The sequence below is a fragment of the Nycticebus coucang genome, chromosome 19 (genome assembly GCF_027406575.1).
Source record: "Nycticebus coucang isolate mNycCou1 chromosome 19, mNycCou1.pri, whole genome shotgun sequence".
In the NCBI taxonomy this organism is placed as follows: Eukaryota; Metazoa; Chordata; class Mammalia; order Primates; family Lorisidae; genus Nycticebus; species Nycticebus coucang.
This window is the reverse complement of record NC_069798.1, coordinates 28,908,565-28,930,187: the sequence shown is the minus strand read 5'-3', so window position 1 is coordinate 28,930,187 and position 21,623 is coordinate 28,908,565. Positions and strand designations below refer to the sequence as shown.

The 21,623-nt window shown below is 42.1% G+C and overlaps 1 protein-coding gene across 10 annotated transcripts in view; it reads right to left on the bottom strand.

Annotated features, from left to right (window-relative positions):
* Positions 1-21,623, bottom strand: part of FHOD3 (formin homology 2 domain containing 3) — a 584,424-nt gene that overhangs the window by 178,001 nt on the left and 384,800 nt on the right. For all 10 annotated transcript variants that reach the window (XM_053571099.1, XM_053571100.1, XM_053571102.1 and 7 more), the window contains one exon: positions 13,057-13,200. In XM_053571099.1, the coding sequence (XP_053427074.1) occupies positions 13,057-13,200 (144 nt within the window). The remainder of the gene's footprint in view (positions 1-13,056; positions 13,201-21,623) is intronic.

Below are 21,623 nucleotides of genomic sequence, written 5' to 3'. Positions count from 1 at the left end.
TTTCTAATTCCTTGTCTAATCTCAGTGATCCAAGGATCAAATAACATTCTGCTCACAGTGCCTTTCAGAGAGGCACAGACTGTGCATAAAGTGAAATTCACTCTAACTGCCCTTTGTTTAGGAAGGTGAAGACAACCGGAAGAGTTTAAATAAAAAGAAAAATCTGGAAAAATTATCAAGGCAATGCCATAAAATGAAATTCAGTTAGGTATTTACCAAGTATCTGGACTTTGGAAAACTCTATCTACTTAAAGAAATAAACTATATGGGGGGACTGAATGGGCCACAGAAATCCCAATAGATCCAAAGAAGAGCCTTGGGATTGGTGGTCAGGGACAAAGTAAGATGAAATTGGGATTGTTGTTCACTCATAGTTTTTTTGTTTTGTTTTTGTTTTTATAATAAAAATTATAGAGTCATCAATGACAGGGAATGATAGGAAGAAAGACTTTCGGGACTATGATGGCTTTTCCAAAGTCTTCAGATTCTAGGGAAAACTACAGCCTAGAGTCAAGAACACTAGAAGCTAGAAAACACCTGGAGAGAACAGCCCTTAACACAGGCTTATTCAGAATCTTGGCAAGTGTCAGAACTCATCAAATACAAGTGCAATGAGTGTCCTCCCCACAGGAACACAAAGTGAGATAGAGCCTGTCCTGGGAGATCTGATTTCTCCCAAGTGGTAGACCTTTCACCAAATACCTAAACTCTTTCAACTAAATATAGATACTGTTTGTAAACTAAAACCTTAGGTGAGGATCAAGTAGGGTCTAGAACCCAACGCTGATGGCTGGCACACCCCCACTTAACCAAGAGAGCTGTTAGAAACAATTTAAGCATCTGTGACAACTACCAGTCTTTGAGGCCATAGAACGATCTGGACATTCTTTTCAACTTTTAATAACATTTTTCTTCTTATTTTATTGTGGCAAGGACACTTAACATGAGATCTACCCTCTTTTCAGATTTTAAGGCTAACAATATTATTATCAAGAGGGACAATGTGGTGGAGTAGACCTCTAGAACTTACTTATCTTGCATTGCTAAACTTTATACTTGTTAATTAGCAATGGTCTGTCCTCCCCACCCCCAGGCAAATGCCATTCTACTCTCTGCATCTAGGAGTTTGATAATTTTAGATACCTCATACAAGTGGAATTTACGCAATATTAGTCCTGTGATTGGCCTGTTTTCACTTAGTATAATGTCCTCAGGCCAGCCATGTCATAACAAATGTCAAGGTTTCCTTTTTTTTTTAACCAGAATAAAATTTTACTACATGCGCATACAACACTTTCTTTATCCATTCATCCATGGATTGACATTTTGGATATTTGCACGTGCCAGCTATTGTGAATAACACCACAATGAACATGGGAGTACCAGTATCTCTCCAAAATCCTGACTTCAATTAGTCTGGTTAAATACTCAGGGTGAGGGGGATGATGGGAAGATGGCAGACTGAAGCCAGCTTTCCACAGAGGCTACTGTCCTGAAGGAGAATTGGGGGATGAAAATTTGGCAAGTAATCTGATGGATTCGAGCAACACCAAGGGAGAAAGTTGAAGAACGCACATCAACCCTGCTGAGGAGAGCTGCGACCACAGGGAAGCAAACAAAATGTACAAAACTCATCACCAAGTGGATGGGAGTCCCCCGCCCCACCTGATAGGCTTAAGGGCCCCACAAACAAAAGGTCAGAAATCAAAGGCCATCCCACTACACTTCACGGGAGAGACCTACTACAAACTGGACCTACCTCCCTTACTAGGATGCCTAGGCGCTCTCCTGCCAGGCATAAAACTGTATAAATCTGTAAATATCCTTTGCCGGCAACTCTGAGCACCCAGCACTTCCCTCCACTCTCTCTGAGGTCTGAAAGCCTGTCCCCCAGGAGTTCGGATTCTTGGGTGACTCCTAAAGGGGAGAGGACAGTCCCTGAGCTGCGGCTGGTCAGCGCTGATTCTGGGGCACGGAAGAGAGGTGAGGACAGTCAGCGGAGGGAGAACCTCACCAGGGCAGCGTTTCCCCGAGGCGAGGTGCAGCAGCCCTCCTTGGGCAACAATACAACCAGGCATATAGCTGAGTCGAACTCGCTACCAGCTGCTCTGATCTCCTGGCGCTCCCCCCGCCCTTGCTCTGTGGTCCAGAGACCTGAGCGCCTGCCGTGTGACCAGGCAGGGAGCCGGGTGGAGCTGAGTCTGTTTTTCGCTGCCCTGCTGTTCTGGGCTCCAGCCACTCCCTCCACCCTGCCCCCACTCTGAAGCCTGAAGGCTTGAGCTGCAGTGGTACAACCGGGCGACAGACTGGGAGGAACTGAATTTGCTCGCTGCCGACTGGGCTCCCTGCAGCTCTGAGCCCTTGCTGGCTCTGGGCTCCCGGCGCTCGCCCCGCCCTTGCTCTATGGTCCGGAGACCTGAGCGCCTGCCGTGTGGCCGGGCAGGGAACTGGGTGGAGCAGAGTCTGTTCGCTGCCCTGCGGTTCTGGGCTCCAGCTGCTCCCTCCACCCCGCTCCCACTCTGAAGCCTGAAGGCTTGAGCTGCGGCGGTACAACCGGGCAAGAGACTGAGAGGAACTGAATTTGCTTGCTGCCGACTGGGCTCCCTGAGGCTCGGAGCCCCTGCTGGCTCTGAGCTCCCGGTGCTCCCCCACGCCCTCGCTCTGTGGTCTGGAGACCTGAGCGCATGCCGTGTGGCTGGGCAAGGAACTGAGTGGAGCTGAGTCTGTTCGCTGCCTGGCGGTTCTGGGCTCCAGCCGCTCCCCCCACCCTGCCCTCACTCTGAAGCCTGGAGGCTTGGGCTGCGGCAGTGCGGTGGAGCCAGAGGATTGGGAGGAATTGAGTGAGCTTGCTGCTGGTAGCTCTGAGCTCCCAGCACCCCACCCCACCCTCACTCTGGGATCTGGAGGTCTGTCCCCCAGGAGTCCAGATTCTTGAGGGATTTGTTGGGGCATGGACAGTGCCTGAACTGCGGCTGGTCGGTCTTGACTCTGGGACACAGGAGTGAGGCTGGAGGAGACCCACATCAGAGCGGCAGTTCCCTGAGGTGGCTGAAGCCATACCCCCTGCCTCCCTGGGCAACCAGAGGAGGCCACTCCTGAGTATAGGATTTGCTGAGGTGACTCACAGACCCCGAAAACATCCAGGGTAGGGCCGACACAGAGAACTGAGACTTCAACCCAGAGTAAGTGCTTCACTGAGGTCAAACAGAAGCCAGCTGACAATAAGTCAGAACCACTCAGCCCCACCACACCAGACAGGGCTCCAGTCTCTCAGGCTACAACACTGAATGGGCCCTCAACAAAACCCTAGGGGAAAAATCAAAGGGAGTAAAAGAACCATGGGGCGGAATCAACGGAAAATCTCTGGTAACATGAATAACCAGAATAGATCAACCCCCCCAAGGAAAGAAATGGTGGATGTAATTGAAGATCCCATTCATAAACAACTGGAAGACACATCAGAAATAGAATTCAGAATTTGGATTGCAAACAAGATTGATAAAATGGAATTAGGAATCCGAGGAGAAATTCAAAAGTTGTCTCAAGAATTTAACGAATTTAAAGACAAAACCACCAAAGACTTAGGCACATTGAAGCAAGAATTTTCAGCCCTTAAAGATATGAAAAATACAGTAGAATCCCTCAGCAACAGAATGGACCAAGCAGAAGAAAGGATTTCTGACATCGAAGACAAAGCTTTTGAACGCTCCCAAATTCTCAAAGAGGAAGAGAAATGGAGAGCAAAAACGGATCTTTCTCTTAGAGAGGTCTGGGATAATTCGAAGAAGGCAAATATACGAATAATAGGAGTTCTGGAAAATGATGAAGTGGCATCGATGAACACAGAGGCCCTTCTGCATGAAATTATGAAAGAGAATTTTCCAGACATGCCTAGAGATTCTGAAATTCAGATAGCAGACAGTTTCAAAACTCCAGCACGATTCAACCCCAAGAAGTCATCCCCCAGACATATCATAATTAGCTTCACTAAAGTCAACATGAAGGAGAAAATTCTCAAGGTTATCAGGCGAAAGAAAGCCATTACCTACAAAGGTAAGAACATTAGAATGACTGCAGATCTATCTGCTGAAACTTTTCAAGCCAGAAGAGGGTGGTCATCGACTTTTAATCTCCTAAAGCAAAATAACTTTCAACCCTGGATCTTGTACCCAGCTAAACTGAGTTTCATCTATGATGGAGAAATTAAATACTTTAATGACATTTACATGTTGAAGAAATTTGCCATAACCAAACCAGCTCTTCAGGATATTCTCAGACCTATCCTCCACAATGACCAACCCAATCCTCTACTACAAACGTAAACTCACTCTGAAACTCCGGATCAAACTCCAACTTCTACAATGGTGAAAAGATTAAAATTGTCCACTGGACTTTTGAAAAACTGGATACCCAAAATTTCACCAAACTTATCAATAATCTCCATTAATGTGAATGGTTTAAACTGTCCTCTAAAGAGACATAGCTTAGCTGACTGGATACAAAAACTCAGACCAGATATCTGTTGCTTACAAGAGTCAAAACTTAACTTAAAAGACAAATACAGACTCAGGGTGAAAGGATGGTCATCCATATTTCAGGCAAATGGTAACCAGAAAAAAGCAGGTGTTGCAATTTTATTTGCAGACACAATAGGCTTTAAACCAACAAAAGTAAGGAAGGACAAGAATGGGCACTTCATATTTGTTAAGGGTAATACTCAATATGATGAGATTTCAATTATTAATATCTATGCACCCAATCAGAATGCACCTCAATTCATAAGAGAAACTCTAACAGACATGAGCAACTTGATTTCCTCCAGCTCCATAATAATCGGAGATTTTAACATTCCTTCGGCAGTGAGGGATTGATCCTCCAACAAAAAGCTGAGTAAAGAAATTTTAGATTTAAATCTAACCATCCAGCATTTAGATCTAGCAGACATCTACAGAACATTTCATCCTAACAAAACTGAATACACATACTTATCATCAGTCCATGGAACTTACTCCAAAATTGATCACATCTTAGGTCACAAATCTAACCTCAGTAAATTTAAAGGAATAGAAGTTATTCCATGCATCTTCTCAGAGCATCATGGAATAAAACTTGAGCTGAGTAACAACAGGAATCTACATACTCATACAAAAACATGGAAGTTAAATAACCTCATGCTGAATGATAGCTGGGTCAGAGATGAGATCAAGAAGGAAATTGCCAAATTTCTGGAACAAAACAACAATGAAGACACGAACTACCAGAACCTCTGGGACACTGCAAAGGCAGTTCTAAGAGGGAAATTTATAGCGCTGCAAGCCTTCTCAGGAGAACGGAAGGAGAGGAAGTTAGCAACTTAATGGGACATCTCAAGCAACTGGAAAAGGAAGAACAATCCAACCCCAAACCCAGTAGAAGAAAAGAAATAACCAAAATCAGAGCAGAACTAAATGAAATTGAAAACAAAAGAACAATACAACAGATCAATAAATCAAAAAGCTGGTTTTTTGAAAAGGTCAACAAAATAGATAAACCATTGGCCAACCTAATCAGGAAAAAAAGAGTAAAATCTCTAATCTCATCAATCAGAAATGACAAAGACGAAATAACAGACTCCTCAGAAATCCAAAAAATCCTTAATGAATATTACAAGAAACTTTATTCTCAGAAATATTAAAATCTGAAGGAAATGGACCAATACTTGGAAGCTCATCACCTTCCAAGACTTAACCAGAATCAAGTGGAAATGTTGAACAGGCCCATTTCAAGTTTGGAAATAACATCAACCATACAAAACCTCCCCAAAAAGAAAAGTCCGGGACCAGATGGTTTCACATCAGAATTCTACCAAACCTTTAAAGAGGAATTAGTACCTATGTTACTCAAACTGTTCCAAAAGGCAGAAAAAGAAGGAAGACTCCCCAACACATTCTATGAAGCAAACATCACCCTGATTCCCAACCAGGAAAAGACCCAACAAAAAAAGAAAATTATAGACCAATATCACTAATGAATATAGACACAAAAATATTCAACAAGATCCTAACAAACAGAATCCAGCAACATATCAAACAAATCATACATCATGATCAAGTTGGTTTTATCCCAGGGTCTCAAGGCTGGTTCAATATATGTAAATCTATAAATGTAATTCAGCACATAAACAAAGTAAAAAACAAAGATCATATGATCCTCTCAACCCATGCAGAAAAAGCTTTTGATAACATCCAACATCCCTTCATGATCAGAACACTTAAGAAAATTGGTATAGAAGGGACATTTCTTAAACTGATAGAGGCCATATACAGCAAACCGACAGCCAATATCATATTGAATGGAGTTAAATTGGAATCATTTCCACTTAGATCAGGAACCAGACAAGGCAGCCCATTGTCTCCATTGCTTTTTAATATTGTAATGGAAGTTTTAGCTACCACAATTAGGGAAGAAAAGGCGATCAAAGGCATCCACATAGGGTCAGAAGAGATCAAACTTTTGCTCTTCACAGATGATATGATTGTATACCTGGAAAACACGAGGGACTCTACTACAAAACTCTTAGAAGTGATCAAGGAATACAGCAATGTCTCAGGTTACAAAATCAACATTCATAAATCAGTAGCCTTTATATATACCAACAATAGTCAAGTTGAAAAAACAATTAAGGACTCTATCCCATTCACAGTAATACCAAAGAAGATGAAATATTTGGGAGTTTATCTAACAAAGGATGTGAAAGATATATATAAAGAGAACTATGAAACTCTAAGAAAAGAGATAGCCGAGAATGTTAATAAATGGAAAAACATACCATGCTCATGGGTGGGAAGAATCAACATTGTTAAAATGTCCATACTACCCAAAGCAATATATACCTTCAACACAGTCCCTATTAAAGTTTCACTGTCATACTTTAAAGGTCTTGAAAAAACAATACTTCATTTTATATGGAATCAGAAAAAATCTCGAATAGCCAAGACATTACTCAGATTGCAAGAGGGACTTTACCTAACAATTGCAATCAGTGTAACCTGGCTTATTGTACCCTCAATGAATCCCCAACAATAAAAATAAAAAAAAATAAAAATAAATCATTTTGTAAAACTAAAATGTGATAGAAATGTCCTCAATCATTATACTCAATTTAAAAAAAAAAACAAAGCAGCAGGAATTATGCTACCAGACCTCACACTATACTACAAATCGATAGTGATCAAAACAGCATGGTATTGGCACAAAAACAGAGAGGTAGATGTCTGGAACAGAATAGAGAACCAAGAGATGAACCCAGCTACTTACCATTATTTAATCTTTGACAAGCCAATTAAAAACATCCAGTGGGGAAAAGATTCCCTATTTAACAAATGGTGCTGGGTAAACTGGCTGGCAACCTGTAAAAGACTGAAACTGGATCCACACCTTTCACCACTAATCAAGATAGACTCTTACTGGATTAAAGACCTAAACTTAAGACATGAAACTATAAAAATACTAGAAGAGAGTGCAGGGCAAACCCTTGAAGAAATTGGGTTGGGTGAGTTTTTTATGAGAAGGACCCCCCGGGCGATTGAAGCAGCTTCAAAAATACACTTTTGGGACTTGATCAAACTAAAAAGCTTCTGCACAGCCAAGAAACAGTAAGTAAAAAAGCAAGCAAACAGCCCACAGAATGGGAGAAGATATGTGCTGGTTATGTCTCTGACAAAGGTTTAATAACCAGAATCCACCGAGAACTCAAATGCATTAGCAAGAAAAGAACAAGGGATACCATCACAGGTTGGGCAAGAGACTTGAAAAGAAACTTCTCCGAAGAAGACAGGTGAGCGGCCTTCAGACATATGAAAAAATGCTCATCATCTTTAATCATCAGAGAAATGCAAATCAAAACTACTTTGAGATATCATTTAACTCCAGTGAGACTAGCCTATATCACAAAATCTCAAGACCAGAGATGTTGGCCTGGATGTAGAGAAAAGGGAACACTTTTGCACTGCTGGTGGGAATGCAAACTAATACATTCCTTTTGGAAAGATATATGGAGAACACTTAGAGATCTAAAAATAGATCTGCCATTCAATCCTGTAATTCCTCTGCTGGGCATGTACCCAGAAGACCAAAAACCACATCATAACAAAGATATTTGTACCAGAATCTTTATTGCAGCCCTATTCATAATTGCTAAGTCATGGAAGAAACCCAAGTGCCCATCGATCCACGAATGGATTAAAAAATTGTGGTATATGTACACCATGGAATACTATGCAGCCTTGAAGAAAGATGGAGACTTTACTTCTTTCATGTTTACATGGATGGAGCTCGAACATGTTCTTCTCAGTAAAGTGTCTGAAGAATGGAAGAAAAAATATCCAATGTATTCACCCCTACTATGAAACTAACTTAGGACCTTCACATGAAAGCTATAACCAAGTTACAACCTAAGAACAGGGGGAAGGGTGAAAGCATGGGGAGAGAGGGGGGAGGTGGTTAGAGGGAGGGAGATTGAAAGGATCACACCTGTGGTGCATCTTACAAGGGTACATGTGAGCCTTGGCAAATGTGGAATGTAAATGTCTTGGCAAAGTAACTAGGAAAATGCCAGGAGGGCTATGTCAACTAATGAGATGAAAATGTGTCAAATATTCTATGAAACAAGTGTATGGTGCCCCATGACCATATTGATGTACACAGCTATGATTTAATAAAAAAAAGAAAAAGAAAAAAACTCGAATAGCCAAAACATTACTCAGCAATAAAAACATAGCAGGAGGAATCACACTACCAGACCTGAGACTGTACTATAAATTGATAGTGATCAAAACAGCATGGTATTGGCACAAAAACAGAGAAGTAAATGTCTGGAACAGAATAGAGAACCAAGAGATGAATCCAGCTACTTACTGTTATTTGATCTTTGACAAGACAATTAAAAACATTCAGTGGGGAAAAGATTCCCTATTTAACAAATGGTGCTGGGTGAACTGGCTGGCAACCAGTTAAAGATTGAAACTGGACCCACACCTTTCACCATTAACTAAGATAGACTCTCACTGGATAAAAGATTTAAACTTAAGACATGAAACTATAAAAATACTAGAAGAAAGTGCAGGGAAAACTCTTGAAGGAATTGGTCTGGGTGAATATTTTATGAGGAGGACTCCCCAGGCAATTGAAGCAGTATCAAAAATACACTACTGGGACCTGATCAAACTAAAAAGCTTCTGTACAGCCAAGAACATAGTAAGTAAAGCAAGCAGACAGCTCTCAGAATGGGAGAAAATATTTGCAGGTTATACCTCTGATAAAGGTCTAATAACCAGAATCCACAGAGAACTCAAACATATTAGCAAGAAAAGAACACGTGTTCCCATCTCAAGGTGGGCAAGGGACTTGAAGAAAAACTTCTCTAAAGAAGACCAATGCACGATCTATAAACACGTGAAAAAAAGCTCATCATGCATAATCATCAGAGAAATGCAAATCAAAACTACTTTGAGATATCACTTAACCCCAGTAAGAGTAGCCCACATAACAAAATCCCCAAACCAGAGATGTTGGCGTGGATGTGGAGAAAAGGGCACATTTCTACACTGCTGGTGGGAATGCACACTAATACGTTCCTTCTGGAAAGATGTTTGGAGAATACTTAGAGGTGAAGGTGAAGGCCAGTCTGAAGCCATATAGCAGTCAACAGGAAGCACCAAATGCCAGACCAGGTGAATAAGGCCATTGCAGGACACCCAGCTCCACTCAAGCCGCCAGGTAACTGCACCAGTGAAAACCTCATATCTGAAACATGCCCAAAGTCTTGGCTTACAGAATTATGGGCAGTGAATGCAGTTCTAGGCCACTAAGTTTTGGGGTATTTGTTATACAGCAAGAGATAACTGACACATATTCTTTATCACCTATTATGGCAAGGAAGAATATTCAGAGATTGGATCCATTAATTACTCTTACTACCCTGTTTCCCTGAAAATAAGACATCCTCCGAAAATAAGACCTACTTACAGGAAAGATAAGACGTCCCCTGAAAATAAGACTTGGAGCATCTTTGGGAGCACACCTTAAAATAAGACACTGTCTTATTTTTGGGGAAACAGGGTAGTAACAGTTATTCTTCACCCCCAAAGTCTTTAGTGTGAGGATGTCTTTCCCTTTACCAGGACCATATTTTCAGGACCAAAAGTTAGAATACATAATCTGACAGAAAAATTCTTTATTTCATCAATTTATGTATTTGAAAAATCATATGAAGCTACATAAATTCTAATGAACTTAATTAAACATGATCAAATCACCTTTCTGAAATGGAATTAAATTACATGAAATTGGGCCCGTCCCCAGAAAATCCAAGACATATGGCTACCAAATGTCCCCACTATTAAGGAAGACTTCTAAAAGCCTAACCATGTTCTTTGAAATTGCCTGAGAACATTCAAACTCCTTTGTGAAAAAAATATTGGCTTTACTTATAGGATTTCTTGCTGCCCTTGCATGTACCAAGGTTGGTTGTCTTCTAACAGTAAATATATTTTTTAAATTTCATTATTAACCTTCAGGGATCCCTATAATATATCCCTATATATATTAATATATATATTCCTAAAGAATTATTAACATTTATATATAATTATATATAAATTATTATATATAATAATTTCATTATTAACTCTGCTTACTATCTAAAGCACTGAATTGTCATCTTAGTATCCAGAGCATCTGCCCCTTAAGGTAGCTGCTTCCTGATTAAACAACACCTTTTGTTCAACTCAGATCCTGGTAAATACTGTCATTAAATATGCGATATTTGCCATGCTGCTGGGTGCTGGGGCTAGAAGGAGATATAGACATAAGACCCAGAGGAGCTTCGAGGAAAACAAACAGTTAAGTCTGTCCTGAGGACTATTAAGTCAGAGGTGTGGACAGTACAGGCAAAGTCCTCTCTCATCAGTTCTGAAAAATGTGTCTGAGGATAAACAGGAGGCCCTTTTGTCAAGGCGGCTTCATAGGGGAGGTAACATCTAAAGTGTAGGGTTTGCCAACTTAAGAACGGGAAGGAGAATGTTCCAGGCAAAGATAATAGAATGGATAAAAGAACGTTCCCTCAGCAAAACTGCCTCTCACGTTGAAGAAACAGGAGAAGTTGAATGTGGCTGGAAATTCAGAGGCATCCTGGGAAAGGCAAGACAAGGCCAGAGAGACAAGAAGGCACAGGCTGAGTAGGGCTGTAAAGAATGCTGGTTTCAGCCTGCTGGATATGAAAAGGTCATTCCTTTGTTTTCTTAAGCAGAGGAAAAGCATAGTCAGATATGACTTTCTGGAGGGTCACCTTGTTTTCCGCTGGAGGGAAATCAGGAGGGAAAGAGACCAGAGAAGTCTCCCCTGCGATATCTGGTCTGCACACGCCGCTATCCCAGCCCTGGCCCTCTCGTCACCCAATATTCCATCACAAATGAGGACGCAAGGGCACTGACAGTCCTGGGAGGCTGCATATCCCTTTCAGCCAAGCTGGATACAGAGGAGATGACAACCCCAGCAGCCCCGTCATATTCTTTCTTACCCCTGTGAATTTCCCATGCTTGCCAACCACTTATGCTGAAATAGTGACATCAATGAAAGGAAAAAACAGGGCAGCCCCTGGGTTCTTTTTCTTCCGGCTCTTCCTTCTCATCAGTTAGTTGAAGGCAGAGCAGCATTAGTAGAATGTGCACATACTAAGAAGTAAAATGAAAAGTGAAATATTCGTATGATCTGAAGAAAATCCAGAGGAAAGTAGTGTGGACATTCCCCAAAGAGTTTAAAGTAGACCTACCTTTTGATTCTGCAATTCCTGTACTAGGTAATTACCCCAAAGAAAAAGTCATTTTGTAAGAAAGACACCGCACTGGAATGTTCATAGCAGCACAATGCACAATCACAAAGATGTGGAAACAACTCGAGTATCCAGCAGTACAGGAATGAATTAATAAAGTAGTGGGTGTGATATCAGGGAACACTACTTAGCCATAAAAAGATGGAGATCTACCACTATCTTTTGTAACAACCTAGATGGAATTGGAGATCACTCTCCTGGGTGAAGATCACAAGGATGGAAATAGAAACACCACATGTGCCCAGTATTAAACGGGAACTTAAGTGACTAGCACCTATATGCTAATATGAAAGCAAATCTCAGTGAAATCCAAGTCCGGGGCAGGCGGAGAGGAGATTGGATAAATTCCCATTCAGGGGATACATTGTGTACTCTCTGTGAAAAGGAAACACATATAACTCTAAATATACAAAAGCAAATTACACATACAAAATGTAGGTACCCCCATAATATTCTGAAATATAAATTTACATAAATAAAAGCAGAGTCAATGTCACATACAGCACAGAAAAAAAAATGAAATAAAAACAGTGGAGCCAGTTTTGTGCCCTGTTTGCACTGCTCTGGTAAATATGCATGTAGGAGCTATCTGAATTAGGTATTCCTGCTGCTTCTGCACACAAGGTTAAATGTTTTTATATTTGCATTTAACCAACACTGAATAATAGAAGATGAACAATAAAAATTTATGGTAATAATTAAAAAAATTTTTCTTTATGACATTACATAGCAAATAAAAACCCATGACAAGGGGAGAGAAACCACAGTTTCTCTCTGAGAGAGAAAGTAAAAAGTCCCTTTAGTATCTTACCAGCACTTTTTTCCCGCAAATGGCCCCACATTCCATTTTGCTGTGGTTCTCACAAATGACATATTAACCCTGCATAGAGTTCCACCCCTATCAGATCTAAAAAAGGTGATCACCATCTTTATCTGTCTCCCCAGTCCTTGAGTGAAGGTGCTGACAGAAAGCATGCTTCCCCCAAGTCAAGAGTTCTGATATATGCAGCAGAGTTGCCTGAAAGGCTTGTTACAATGCAGATTCCTGTGCCCATGTCTGGAGTGGAGCCTGAGAATCTGCATTCCCGAAAGCTGTTGCTGCTCCTACACCACACTCGGAACCCTTGCTCTAGAGTAGGTGTTACTCAGCCCTGGACATGTGCCTTACAAAAGGCATGTTCTGTTACCTCATAAATGTTCAATTGCTCCACCAAGTCCAGGTCAGTCCCTTTCTTGCTCAAGTGCCTCTGGGACACAGCAGCAATGCCCAGCTCCTCCAGGCAATCCACAACATCATAGAAGGTGTCTTGGTCTGGCAATCCTGACAATGTCTGGAAGAAAAGAAAAGAACCCAGTACAGACAGTTCTTAGAGGGCTGCCTCAAGGCACTTATTACACAGTAGCTGGTAACCATGATTATAACAATATGGTACAAAGCATAGTAGATGACAAATTTGAGAGAAAGCCTCTTCAGTGTGTAGTAGGGAGAATGAATCCCACGATTCACCCCTCCGTTGTATAGGTGCTATCTAACCCCTTCTACGTGTGGGCTGGGTACTCCCGTGATAAAGTGGCAAAGGTGAAGGGGTTTTGCAGATATAATTTAGTCTGCATTTCTAATTGTTTTCCTTGTTAACCCCATCAAAGTGGGCTTACCTCTTCTTTGCTGAGATCAGAGACTGGAAAGAGACTACTGGCCTTGAAGCAGCAGGAGCTGCCAGGAAATGGATTCTGCCAACAACCACATGAGTTTGGTAGACAACCCTAGCCGCAGATGGGACTTCAGCCCTGGGCAGCACCCTGACTGCACCTCTGTGATACCCTGAGCAGAGCACCCAGCTAAGCTGTGTCTGAACTCTGATCCACAGAAACTGAGCTGATAAATGCCTGTTGTTAAGGTGCTAAGTTTATGGTACTTGGTTACATGGCATTGGAAAACTAATGCATTGTGATTAGACATTCCTGTTAAGATTACAAACCAATGGCTGGAGTTATAACAATATGATTCATTTTCATTTCAATTCAGTAGGGCCTCTCTTAGTCTATAAAATTTAGGAAAGCATGAGAAATTTCAAAGTACAACCTAGAAATAAAAAGATACTCAAAGAAAGAAAAAGCTGACTTCTCTATGAATTCTACCTCTCTTAAAATTAAAGGAATGTGCACTCTGGGAGGCCAAGGCAGGTGGATTGCCTGAGCTTAGGAGTTCAAGACCAGCCTGAGCAAGAGTGAAACCCTATCTCTACTAAAAATAGAAAAATAAATTTGGCATTGTGGTGGGCACCCAGAGTCCCAGCTACTCTGGAAACTGAGGCAAGAAGATCCCTTGAGCATGAGAGTTTGAGGTTGCTGTGAGCTATGATGCCATGGCACTGTACCCAGGGCAGACTCTGTCTCAAAATAAAAAAAAAAGAAAGAAAAAGAAAAGGAGGGTTTCTCAGACCAGGCTCCTGCTCAGAACTGGAAGGAACCTGACAGAAATTTACTGCAGGCCCCTTATCTTGTAAACGAGGGAGGGAAGGGCTCTGGCCCAGGCAACAGCAGAAGTCAGTGAAGACACAGCTATGAAGCCCTGGTCTCAGAGCTGCCAGTCCAGTCTCCTACACAAATGATTCCACCTCAAATTTCAGACTCATCTTCATTCCCTACTTACTTTACTACCTCTGCATTTCAAAATTATTCTAAACATACCACCTTGCCTCAGAAGAAATAAAATTTCAGAGCACCAGCTTCTCTAACACTATTTTGAGGCTATAACTATTGGAAAGAATATCTCCCTTCTTAACCAAAATAATAGCTTTTTCCTTTTTATGCTGAGCAAAGAGGACACAACTCATTACTACTAAGATCAGAAACTAACAAAAAACAATTACGATGTGATAGCTTCATTACTCAAGAGTCCCATGAAGGACACAGAATGGGAGGCCGTGAATCAGAAGCCGCCACAAGTAAGTGCTCACTCTTAGACGGCTACATGTGACAGCACAGGCCAGTGTCTACGGGCACCAGGCCAAACAATCAATATCACGCTGCTAGGCAATGCCAGCCAACTGGGCTGCCCCTGCTTCCAACACGACTGACTGACCACACGCATTCAGCAACTCCGGTCATCAGAACAATTTTACCCTTTGGTCTTAGGGAAAACTGTAGAACTTAGTAAAAGATGAGGAGAGGAAAACAGCACAGAAAAGGCCTGGGGAAGGCAAACAATTATAAATGCAGGCTCTGCAAAGCAGTTTGAAGAAAATAAGCAACTGACATTTAGCGTTAAAATTAAAACTTTCTACACAGGAGTGTGGGGCGGGTCACCGTGAGGCAGAGCGAGAGAGGCCTCTCTCAGTCTCCTCACCTCCGTTACTCTCCCTTCTTCCCCTTTCTCCCTACTGGGAGTCAACTGAGGTTCTTTTCACCCAGAGGTTTCCAGGGGGCTAAATTCCTAAACCTAATCCCCCTCATTTTAGCAGGTGCAGCCGTAAGTATAAAAGGGAATCAATATTAAAACATTAGCGCTCTAGAGCTAAACAGACTCAGGGAGCCTTTGCTGAATAACAGACCCAAGCCGATTTGTTATGTCCACCTGTGAAAATCGACACGAGCCAAGGCTGCGTGCCACCCCTTCATGCAGGCTGCAGAGGACATGGCAGCCTCTGGCCACAAACATACACAGCTTCATCTTCTGCCTGTGCAGGAGGGTGCTACACATCCCAGAAACACACATTCATCTACTTTTGGATGCTTCTCTAGCAAGTTTCACCAAGCTCCCAATCATCCCTGAGCCTCCCCTCCCAGGGCCCCACTGTGGACCCTGCTGGGAAGCTGCCTACTTCCAGGAAAGTCAGCAGTGGGGCCAGAAAGGTCTGTGAGGCAAAGGCTTCTAGACGCCTCCCCGCACAGATGCTGCCGACAGCAGCACAGCTGCTGGACACCTGCTGTGCCCATTGTCTCTTAGGTTTTGCCTTGCTGGGACCTATAACAAGTAAATCTTTACAGGAATTTCTCAGAGGTAAAACTCTGTCTTAAAGGTTATTTTTCTCCCCTTTTTGGGTTTTCACTGATTCCATCAGATTTTTCTTATAGGATAAAACATTATGGCAAAGTCTGTATGTGAATGTTCATAGCAGTGTCATACTTGGAAGCCTAGAGCTGGAAATACCCAAATATTCTCCAACAGGGGAATGGATAAACAAAGTGTGACACATCTGTATAAGAAATACTGCACAGTAGAAAGGAGAGAACGGTTCGTATATGCAAGAATGGAGAGGAATCTCAAAGGCGTTCTGCTGAGAAAAGCCAGCCTCAGAGAATTACATGTTATATGATTCCAACTGACATTCTTGAAAAGATAAAATTATAGTGAAAGGAGACTAAATCAGTAATTGTCAAAGGCTATACACAGGACGTTAGGATGTCACTCCAGAAGGATAGCATAATGGAAATTTTGGGGAGGTGGAGCTACTCTATATCCTACTTATAAAGATGGTCCACATCTACACATGTGTTAGAACTTATATATAGTAAAAAAAAAAAAAAGTTTTTATGTTATATGAAAATTGCTAGTGTTTGAATATGCCTCTCCCAAAGTCCATGTGTTGAAAACTTAATCCCCAATACGACAGTACTGAAAGGTGAGACCTTTACGAAGGCTCTACCCTATGGACAGAATTAATGTTGTTGCTGTAGGAGTTGGTTCCTAATAAAAGGATGCCTGTCTCTCTCCCCTTCTGCCACAGGATGATACTGTAAGAAGGCCCTCACCAAATGCCAGCACCGTGACATTGGACTTCCCACCTTCCAGAACTATGAAAAACAAATTTCCTTATGATTTACCCAGTCTGTGGCATTCTGACATAATAGCACAAAAAGGACAAAGACAATAATTAAAAAAGATAAAAAGTACTTTGCATGAATCCCAACCAAGTGAATTATCCCCTATCCCTCAAAGAGGCTCCTCTCCCTAAGGCTCCCTTGGGTCCCGCCTTCTCTGAATGCTCTAAGCCAAGGTGTCCAATCTTTTTTCCTTTCTGCCACATAGTGGAAAAATAAGAGTTGTCTTGGACCACACGTTAAATACCAAACACTAACAAAAACTGATGAGTAAAAACCAAAAAAAGGTCCATGCATACTTTTCACAATATCTATTACCACAGATAAGCAAAATAGTCCTCAAAAAATAATCTGCATGCAGCCCACTGGCTATAGGTGGGTCAGCCCTGCTCTAAGCCAACCCCACAGTAACCACTCTTGAGCCCTGAGAAGTGGAGGATTCTCACTGGGGGGATTTTAGTAATGTGGATTATCTAGCTTGCAGAATGAGAAATGGTTAATTTCTGGTGCTCTCTCAAATTTTCAGAAGACATGACGTGAAGATGGGGCTGGGAGAGGGGGGTGGGTAATGCGTCTGCATCTCGGCAGCCACTCTGTTAATATCCCTATTTCATAAAGACAGCTGACTTTACTTGCACAACCAGAGTAAGGCTAGGATTTAGTACCGGTGTTTTGTCTGTTTTGAAAAGGACGGTTTTTTGAATTCTAGGCTATCTTTTGAAATCAACAGTTAAAAACCACCCAACTTGCAATGTAATTTTTCAGATTTCAGAGTCTGAATTTTTTGTTCTGACCCATATTCACATTTCCATTGTTATTTTACGTGGTATATCAGAGGATTTTACTCTCTAGGGCAGTTAACACCATAATTCAACAAAACAAAACAAACCCATCCAGAGTGTCAGTGGTGTGCTGACCATTTTAAGGAAAGGATTACATTGGGAAGAATGTCCTCAAGGACTTTCCTGGATGTCTCCTAGGCCAAAACTAACAAAGGACGAGACAGAACTGCCAGAAGAGAAAGAGAGAACAAAAAATTCCCGGCCATTAAATGCCACAAAATGCCGAGCAGAGGGGTGATGAGCATTGTGTCTTCACTAGGGGGACAGAGCACCCATGGCAGGCAAGTGCCCCTACAATCATAAGAATGGGCATGGCCTCTACCAATAAAATGGGAAGCATTGCAACGGATAACACTGTAAAAGAGTTAAAAATTTCTGCTGAATTCAGTGTTTTCTTAAGCAATGTCAATGATTAAAAAGGACAGAGAATAAGTTTAATTTTTAAAGACCAATAGAAAATTGCTTCACATCAAATGATAAAACAAGCCCACAAGCAGATTTTAAAATGAAAGCAGAATTCTTAGATCGCCTTTTGGAAAATCATGCCCATTTCCCACCAGGGCTGCAGGAGAGTTTCCTATGTGGTCATCAACAAATGATACTTCCTTAAAAAACAATCACTTCCAGTGTGACCTAGGGAAAAAGTCTTTTTTACTATATATTTCTTTTATTCTCTTAGTTTAACATCTTTCATTTTTCTAATGGGTTCATAATATACAGAGAATGCCAAAAAATATATACACATTTTAAGAAAGAAAAAACTATTAAAAATGTAACACTTGGGCGGCGCCTGTGGCTCAGTCCATAGGGCGCCGGCCCCATATACCGAGGGTGGCGGGTTCAAACCCGGCCCCGGCCAAACTGCAACCAAAAAAAAAAATAGCTGGGCGTTGTGGCGGGCGCCTGTAGTCCCAGCTACTCGGGAGGCTGAGGCAAGAGAATCGCTTAAGCCCAGGAGTTGGAGGTTGCTGTGAGCTGTGTGAGGCCACGGCACTCTACCGAGGGCCATAAAGTGAGACTCTGTCTCTACAAAAAAAAAAAAAATTAATTAAAAAAAAGAAAAATGTAACACTTGCAGTGCTCCAGTGGCACAATTGGTTAGCACACTTGGTACTGACAAAAATGTAACACTTGCAATGATACATTTCCATACTATTAAGAACAGAGTATGAATGTGTTTGCCACAACAAATAAGCAAGGAGATGGTTATGTTAATCATCGGTTAGATGTAGGCATTCCACATTGTTTATCAAATCAGCACATTGTACCCCAGAAATGCATTAATGTACACAGTTATGTTTTAATAAAGATTTTTTAAAAAACAAAAAAGTAACACTGAATATGTACTGATAACATTTGTTATCTTGTACACTGTGTCTTTTATAATCAAAAAAATCAAACATGACTTGAGTATTATAATTTTAATAGTTTTTTCCTTTCTTAAAATCTGTATTTTGGGTGGGTTGAACAAGATGGCGGCCGAGTAACAGCTTCCCTGTAACTGGGCACCATGAGTCTGGGGAGATAAGACTCCAGTCATCTCTGGCTGGTGGGATCTGCCTATAATCATCCCTTTGAGGATACAGGGAGTCAGCAAGGGACATCTGGACCCCAAGAGGAGGACAAAAACAGTGGAAAACTGGCAAGTGGATGCATGTGTTCGATCAACCTAATCCCGCCAGCAGCCGTAAGTACAAGCACCAGTGAGACTGCAAACCGGAAAGGCCTTACCTGTGAACTGTTTCGGTGTTTTTGGACTTGGCACTCAGTTGAACTGCCTTGGGGAGAGCTTGAGCAGAGGGCATTGTCTAGGGCCCCAGACTGAGCTGCTGAGCCGGACAGAGCTAATAGTGTTTGGCTGTGGGCCACAGGGAGCCATTGTGAGAGAACTGCCCTGGCAAGCTCCACCCTCAGGGTCACAGAACAAGGATCCGGCAGGAGCTAGTAACCTAGTGACTGAGGCAGGGACTGAGCTGCCTTACAGCCTTAACCCTCAGGGGCAGAGTGAGACCAGTTTTGGCACACTGGAGCCTCGGGCTGTTGCCCTGGGTAGAGTGCCGTGGCATCACAGCTCATAGCAACCTCAAATTCCTGGGCTTGGTGCCACTCAGACCTCCATAAAAGCTGCGCCGTGACCCTCAACCCGCGACCCGTGCATGCCGGACCTCCACAAGCCCTCACCAGGAACTGCAGGAGCCACACAACCCTACATCCTCCCTCCTGTACCTTCCCTGCCTCCACACTGGCCCCCTCGTCTGGCCAGGGAATCTGGTAGCTCTCCCTGCCTCTGTGCAGAGCCCTTCTCCTGGCCAGAAACTGATGGAGCCTTGGGCTCTGTGTGCCAAAGTCACTGGACGCCAAGCACTCCCAGAACCGTGCCCATCACCTCCCACCCTGTTGCTTGATCTGGGTGTGTCACACTCCAGAGCTGCTTCCACAATCAGAACTCCCTGGCTGGAGCAGCCCCAGAGGAACTACACAGGATCACTCCCTACAAAGATCCAGCAACAATAGAGTCATCCTGCTGGGTTCTTGGAGAGACACCTCCCAACTCTGAGAACAGCCAGAGGCAATGGGGAAAAATAACCATGAGGCAAAATCAACAGAAAAACTCTGGCAATATGAATACTCAGAGTACATTAACTCCCCCAAGGATCAATAGGGCAGACACAGCACAAATTCCCATGCACAAATAAATAGCTGAGATGTCACAAATTGAATTCAGAATCTGGATAGAAAATAAGATTGAATTAGAATTACAAGCAGTAACCCAAAAGATATCTCAAGAATTCAAAGAATTCAAAGACCAAATGACCAAAGATTTTGACACATTGAGACAAGAAGTTGCAGACCTCAAAGGTCTGAGAAACACAGTAGTATCCCTCAGTAACAGAATGGAGCAAGCAGAAGAAAAAATTTCTGACATTGAAGACAAAGCTTTCGAACACTCCCAAACTCTCAAAGAGGAAGAGAAATGGAGGGCAAAAACAGATCACTCTCTCGAGAGCTCTGGGATAATTCAAAGAAAACCAATATTCATCTAATAGGGATCCCGGAAAGTGATGAAGTGGCTTCACAAGGCACACAGTCTCTTTTCCATGAGATTATGAGGGAGAACTTTCCAGACATGCCAGAGATTCTGAAATTCAATAGCAGACAGTTTCAGACCTCCAGCATGACTCAACCCAAATAAGACATCCCCCAGACACATCATAATCAATTTCACTAAAGTTAATATGAAGGAGAAAATTCTGAAAGCTGCCAGATGAAAGAAAACCATTACCTACAAGGGGAAGAATATCAGAATAACTGCAGATCTCTCTGCTGAAACCTTTCAAGCTAGAAGAGGATGGTCATCAACTTTAATCTCCTAAAACAAAATAATTTTCAACCCAGGATCCTGTACCCAGCTAAACTGAGCTTCATTTATGATGGAGAAATTAAATACTTCAACGACATTTAAATGTTGACGAAATTTGCCACAACTAAACCAGCTCTCCAGGACATTCTTAGACCTATCCTCCATAAAGACCAGCGTAATTCTCCACCACAAAAGTAAACCCACCCAAAAAATTTTTGATCAAATTCCAACTTCCACCATCGCAAAAGGATTAAAAATGTCCACTGGTCTCTCTAAAGGCTTATCAATACTCTCAATTAATGTGAATGGTTTAAAATGTCCTCTAAAGAGGCATAGGTTGGCGGATTGCATACAAAAACTCAAGGCAGATATCTGCTGCATCCAAGAATCGCATCTTACATTAAAAGACAGATATAGACTCAAGGTGAAGGGATGGTCATCTATATTCCAGGCAAATGGAAAGCAGAAAAAAGCAGGCGTTGCAATCCTGTTTGCAGACGCAATAGGCTTTAAACCAACCGAAATAATTAAGGATAAGGATGGACACTTCATATTTGTTAAAGGTAATACTCAATATGATGAGATCTCAATTATTAATACTTATGCACCCAACCACAACACACCTCAATTTATAAGAGAAACTCTAACAGACATGAGCAACTCGATTTCCTCCACTTCCATAGTAGTTGGAGATTTTAACACCCCTTTACCAGTCTTGGATAGATCC